The sequence below is a fragment of the Calypte anna genome, chromosome 12 (genome assembly GCF_003957555.1).
Source record: "Calypte anna isolate BGI_N300 chromosome 12, bCalAnn1_v1.p, whole genome shotgun sequence".
NCBI classification, from domain to species: domain Eukaryota; kingdom Metazoa; phylum Chordata; class Aves; order Apodiformes; family Trochilidae; genus Calypte; species Calypte anna.
The window spans coordinates 16,322,908-16,329,452 of NC_044258.1; the positions used below are offsets into that span (position 1 = coordinate 16,322,908).

The following is a 6,545-nucleotide window of genomic DNA, read 5'->3' on the forward strand; positions in this document are numbered from 1 at the left end:
TATGGTTTTTTTCCCTCCATATGACTGACCCCAGGATGATGATATGCATTGCAACTCCACTTTCTTGAATGCTGCCTTCTGGCATGGCCAATAATCCACATTAAATTTCCAGGGTACATAATGTACACACAGGAGGATTTCTTTACAGAAAGCAGTAAGATGCCCCTAAAAACAGAATGCACTTTATCCCTTTGCCATCTCCCAGTGCAAAGGAGAAAGCATGGAATGAACAGTGATTCCTTGGCACAAATTTTTCTTGGAGTGTAAATCAAATTAAAGCTGCTACTTGTCCTTCTGAGTGAAGCAAAGTTTTTCCATTTTACAATGAAAGCAAGAAATGTTAAAGTAATAAGCAACCCAAAAAAAAAAAAAAAAAAGAATGCTATACTTTTGCTAATTTACAAGGATTTAGTACTTCTGCAGCCTGCCTGCAAATTATATAATTTAGGCACTGCATTTGCCTTTTCCTGTCAAATTGTTCTGCTCTTAACTCCCCCAAACCCTCAGCATATAAACTACTTTCAGGCAATAGCTTACATCTAGAAGTGACTGCTAGAAAGTTAGCTTCATTAATATGCAGATGTATGGGCCAATCTATTTGGTATGCATTATTGTATTTCACTTAAATTAAATACTTACAGAGTGAGTGCTCATAGCTGAAAATAAAAAAAAAAAAATAAATTTCTTCATTTACCCACAGGAGTTATTTTAATTAGCTTGTGAGGGGACTACCTTGTGGTGCTGCTTCCAGGAGAATTTTACTTTGTTGCTTTAAAAATACCATTACAGAACCCAATTGACAAAGGCAATGTGACATGATGTGCTTAGCAACTGTCTCTTGCAGTTTTGGAGCAAAAAAATTCTACTTCAGAATCCCTGAAACTTTGCTTGAATCCCTACTGCTGTGCCAAGCCTAGCAAAAGAAATAGAAAACAATAGAAGCAATCAGATCCTGAAATGGGCATTTTTTTTTGTTTGTTTTGTCATTTCAGATGGCATCAGAGAAAGAGATTACACTGTAATCTGTACTGACCCCAGCCCAGGCTGCAAGATTGGGCCATGTGTGTCTAATTTATGTAGTTAAGGAAGCTCAGAAAGCAGAAGAAACAAGACAAATCAGCCAACGTCCTAGATAGATCTGTGGTGATTAGCCAAAAAAAGCCACAGCAAGTCACCATAGGCTGCAAACTGTTTTAATGAAGGCTTTTCCTTACACTAAATATATTTATGTCAGGCAGCTGCTGTCCTGACAAGGAAAAATTTGCATTTATAACTTATGTGTGGGGTCAAAATACCTTTAAGTTCATTCTTCAAGGCTCGCAGTAAATCACAGCTAAGCACATGTGCATGTGTATCTATCTATCTATCTATCTATATATGATTTCATGTATATACACAATATTTGTAATTCGTGGTTGGTTCTCAGATGTGATGAATACTTTTTGGTGTCAGAAGGAGGTGCACAACAGCCCCAGTGCAGGTTTTGCCAGCACATCTTTCATTCCTTCCTTTCTCTGCATTTACTCCCATGCTCAGTCCTTCAGCACACCTCACTAATTGAGTTGTTAAAGCCAAAGATAAAAAGCTCACAGCCTCTGTAAATCAATTTGTTTTCTCCTGATGGTCAGAGCAGGTGACAATGGAAAGAATGGAAAGAAATGGAAGCAATGGAAAGAAATATTTTCCTAATTCCATTTTTGGAGCAGTTTCAAAGCTTCTTTAAGCTGCTTCTTCACTCCTTTTTTTCTTTTTCTTCTAAAAGCACCTAAATTTCAGTGATTTCCTTACAAACATGAGGCTCTTGGAGCTGTTCTAGGACTTGGCTGGAGATCACATCACTACATTTCAGCCGAGCAGCTGGCATCAGGAGAAATGCAAGAGCACAGGATCTGTCTGGATGCTGGGAGGTGGTGCCTGCAAGGGCACATAAATGCCTGCAAAAACCAGGAAAAAGTGGCTCTTCATCCATGCTGGGTTTTTTTTTTTACTTCCCATCTGAACCAGGGAGTCATAGAATCATAGAATTGGCTGGGTTGGAAGGGACCTCAGAGATCATCAAGTCCAACCCTTGAACCACTGTTGTGGTTCCCAGCCCATGGCACTGAGTGCCACATCCAGTCTCTTTTTAAATATCTCCAGACACGAAGAATCCACTACTTCCCTGGGCAGCCCATTCCAATGCCTGATCACCCTCTCTGTAAAGAAATTCTTTCTAATGTCCAACCTAAACCTCTCCTGGCACAACTTAAGACCGTGCCCTCTTGTTGAAAGTCGTCTGGCAAAAGAGCCCAACCCCCCCCCGTGGCTCCAGCCTCCTTTCAGGGAGTTGGAGAGAGTGATGAGGTCTCCCCTGAGCCTCCTCTTCTCCAGGCTGAACACCCCCAGCTCCCTCAGCCTCTCCTCACAGGATCTGTGCTCGAGTCCCTTCACCAGCCTGGTTGCCCTCCTTTGGACCTGCTCCAGGACCTCAATCTCCTTCCTAAACTGAGGGGCCCAGAACTGGACACAGGACTCAAGCTGTGGCCTCACCAGGGCTGAGTACAGGGGCAGAATCACTTCCCTGGACCTGCTGGCCACACTGTTCCTGATCCAGGCCAGGATGCCATTGGCCTTCTTGGCCACCTGGGCACACTGCTGGCTCATGTTCAGCTTCTTGAGTTGGTGCCTACACATGTCCCTGTGCAGAGCTTTGCAGGGACTCTGGGGAGAACTGAGCTCTTCCCATGGACTCTTGCCTGAGCTCACATCCACACTGTATAATCCACACTAACACCACCTGCCCTGCACCTACTCACCCTCTGAATACTTCTGAAAGTTGATTTTCTATTGATATTGTGGAAGACAGAAACTGAGCACTTGGGGACTGGGAGAGCAGTTCAGGAGGGAGCATCTCCCCAGCTTCCCAGCCTTCCCCCTGCATCATTTACCACTCACCCCTGTTTTCCAGCGTAACACTTGGTTCTCTATATATTTTGCCATCAGAGAAATGTCATTTTAGGGGGCCCCAGGGGACCTGAGTGTCACATTTCTCAGCTGCCACTGCTCATCTCATGCTGCAGCAAACAGCACCTGAGGAGCCCATGGCTCTGGGGCACTGTGGTCCCTTGTCATTCCCTGCTCCTACACCAACAACACAAATTCTGGAGGCAGTGTACAAGTGAGAAAGTGATGGATTCACCCCCAAGAGAGAAAACCCAACAGAGTCACTTGTCAGTGGCAAAGCAGGAGAGTGGAAAATGCTAAGTGGGGGAAGGAAACCATTTACCAGAGCTTTTCTTTCTGTCTTTTTTTAAAGCTGTCCAACTAGTTTAATATATCAGATGATTCCTAGATCACTTTTTTTGCTTTGGAGCAGTGAAGAAACCCCTCTGTTTCTGTGATAACAGACTCTGTAATTAAGAGGTCAGATCAAAGCAATGGAGCACAAGATAGTAAATATCTCTTGCTACAAGACTTACTGCTGCAATCCATCATATCCCCCAGTGCTCAGCTAACACTTTGTAGCCCTGATTTAATACCTGAGCCTGCTCATATTCAAGTCCATTTGAGTTTCACTGCTTACCTGGTCATCTAGGAAAGGGTTGGACCCCTTCTGCCATTCCTCTGTGTATGGGAGTGAGATAGAAACAAAAGCTTCAGCTCAAAAAGGGTTGGGTTTGCTCCTGGGCAGTCAGTCTTATTTCAGCATCCTAAAAAAACCTTCTGGGTGATGCAGGTTCCTCTTCAAGCCATTAGTGGTCCCACAGTGGTGGTGGTGGTAGCTGTAAGGAGTGATGGGTGTACAGCTGTACAGTCTGTTGTAGGCTGTTATCTCACTCCAGGTGAGTGGATGCAGCCAATTCTATCCCCACTCACACCCATCCTGCCCAGCTTTGGGTGGGTGAGTTGGTGGGCGTCCAAATGAACCTTAAAGATGGATTCATCTTCATGCCTTTGTCTAGCAGAAGCTGTCAGCATCAGTCTGAAAAGGGGAGGGTGGAAAGATGGGGGGAACATGGCCCATGCCCCACATATCCTGGTGGTGCAGGAGATGGACCTGTGCCCAGGTGATGGACACACACTCAGAGTCTGCCTCATCCACACTTAAATCCCTGCAGCCCCAAAAGAAAAAAAAAAACAAAACTCTCCCCAAATACTGTGATTTAAACTGAGCTATAGCATGAGCAGAGTGAGGTGCCACACAGCCTGGGTTTGTCCTCTCAAAACTTACTTTATATAACTGATTATTTACCACTTTCTTACTGCAGATCCACCCAAGGACCTAACAGAGCATCATCTGCATGGAGGTACTGACAGCCCTGCTGATTTATGAGGACAAAGTATTGAAAGTTTAAAACCATCTCAGCATTTACAAGCCAAATGGATTTCTTATTTGCACTTTGACTGTTTACCAGATAACAACAGTGGCTTTACTGTGGGAAAGAAAAAAAGAATTCAGTGGAAATAATGCCCCTGCTTTTTTTGGCAGCCGAAAATCAAAATGAAGAAAATGGTTCCTTTGGTAATGTTTCTGAAATTGCAAAGTACAAACAGCAGTATAAGTTTGGATCTACAATTTACTTTATACCAGTTAAAGTATATATATATATATATATAAATATATATATAAATATATGATATTTTGAAATAAAAGCCTCACTCTTCAAGAAATTGAATAGTACCACACTTTGCTGCAGCTGGTGTAATTATTTCTTTGTTTGTTTATTTTTAATGATCTGGAAGATCCCTACCTGTTTCAGAAAGAAATGTGGCAGTGAAGAGGCCAAGCAAACCTGCTGCATTCCAAGGACGTCTCTAAGAGCTTCAGGAATCCTACGGATATGGTGTCCAGAGCTTCCTGTTCCCTCTGGAGGAATTTTGAGGGTGTTTGTTGTTCTACTTTTTTTGTTCTGGAGGCTTTTCCCCTTGTGCAATACTAGCATGCTGGCTTTGCTTCATTAACCATACTTGATTGATATGTAACAATGATAATTCTAATCCTCTTCCGAGAAAATATTTTTAGAGCTCTTAGATATTCCGTGAAGAAGAGATGGACAACTTCTGAGTAAAGTTCAGTATGTATTAAAAGTTTATTTGGCAGAGTTTGGTAGACTGTGAGCTCCCTTCTTATTAAAGATGTACTGTACATACAATGTCTTCAGACTTTGTATAGCTCATAGAGACTCCAGTAAAACCCCAGTAACCAACTCCCAAGCTTTGTGTTGGTGGCTCACTGGTTCTTTTGGCAACAGTGACAAAGCTGTTTCCTTCCAGACCAACATGCCGAGGGCTTTTACCTACAGTTGGTTTTGGTTTTTTGGTTTGTTTTTTCAGGGTTTGCAATTGGTGACCAAGCATTCCAGTTAAAGGAACACCTCTGTGGACAGCCAGAATGCTCAGGCACACCTGCACCCAAGGGACTGCCTGGCTTTGGGCTGACACATGGGAGAAGACCCCAAATTTAAGCTCCCCTGGTTGCAGACCACCTTAAGTCCCACAGAGAGCATTGGCCACCAGCTAAAAGCATCCATATGGGCAATCCCCTGGCACAGCAAAGGCACAAGAGTTTCTGGTTAGCAAATTGTGTCTGCTTTCATTTCAGGAATAGGTTTGGGGTTTTTTTTTTCCAGTTTAGTTTTGATTTGTTTCTAATTAAAGTGATTTAGCTGAGATGAGATGCTTTCCAGCAGGGATGTGTCCACCCAGATGCTGTGCTCACTGCCAGCAGTTGGAAATCTCTCTCTGTAGCTGCTGCTGGTCACCATGCAGCCTTGCCCTTCCTTTGCTGAAGAGAGATCAGATCTGAGGGCTGAAATGTCCAAGCTGGGATCACATTCCCAGGCACTTTGGGGAGCAGCCCAGTTAATTTCAAGGGGTTAATTTGTGTGGAAATGATCTTGCTGCCATGTATAAATCTGCACAATCCACCTTTCACTGCAACCAATGCTGCCAAATCAAAGAGGGAACTGTCAAATTTGTTTTTGTTTCATCCCATCCAGATTAATTTCTAGAATATTTCCATTTTCTGTCCAGGCTGCTCACCTGCCCCTCACAAGACCCCTCTGATCAGGCTGATCACATCAAATCCCATGCAGAAGAAATGCTGCCTTAGAGTGGGTCAAAACCCCCCTAAGTTTTTCTCTCCTTCAGGGCACCCACTTCAATCCCTGATGCTCCAAGAGGCAGAAATTTGTCACTGGGTGTTAAAGCAGCCACAGGAGATGTCACCATCCTCCACAGAGGCTTTCAGTGATGATACCTGCCTGCTTCTCACAGTGGAGGTGGTCATGGTGTTTCCAAGAACTTCTATTATTTCCCCTTCTAAAAGACAGGAAAGTGAAAAACATCAAGGCTTTTTTTAAGCTTTTAAGCTTGGTTTTCTTCTGTGCACAGGCAGACTAAACAGGAGCATGAACCTCACTGCCACTTGTGGGTTTTAGCACCCAGAAAGCAGCCTCATTGGTGGCCCAGCTGGAAAGGTCCTGTATTTTCTGGCCATAGCTCCCTGCCTAAACCACAGATGAAACCTGGACCCTAGTCTGTATTTTAAAGGGGATCTGCCATGG

At 43.7% G+C, this 6,545-nt stretch overlaps 1 protein-coding gene across 1 annotated transcript in view; it reads left to right on the forward strand.

The window, feature by feature from the left end:
* Window positions 1-5,124, forward strand: part of TAFA1 (TAFA chemokine like family member 1) — a 221,437-nt gene extending 216,313 nt beyond the window's left edge. The window contains exon 5 of the mRNA XM_008499633.2: window positions 4,248-5,124. Coding sequence (XP_008497855.2) covers window positions 4,248-4,265 — 18 coding nt within the window. The 3' untranslated portion in view covers window positions 4,266-5,124. The remainder of the gene's footprint in view (window positions 1-4,247) is intronic.
* The last annotated feature ends 1,421 nt before the right edge of the window (window positions 5,125-6,545 follow it).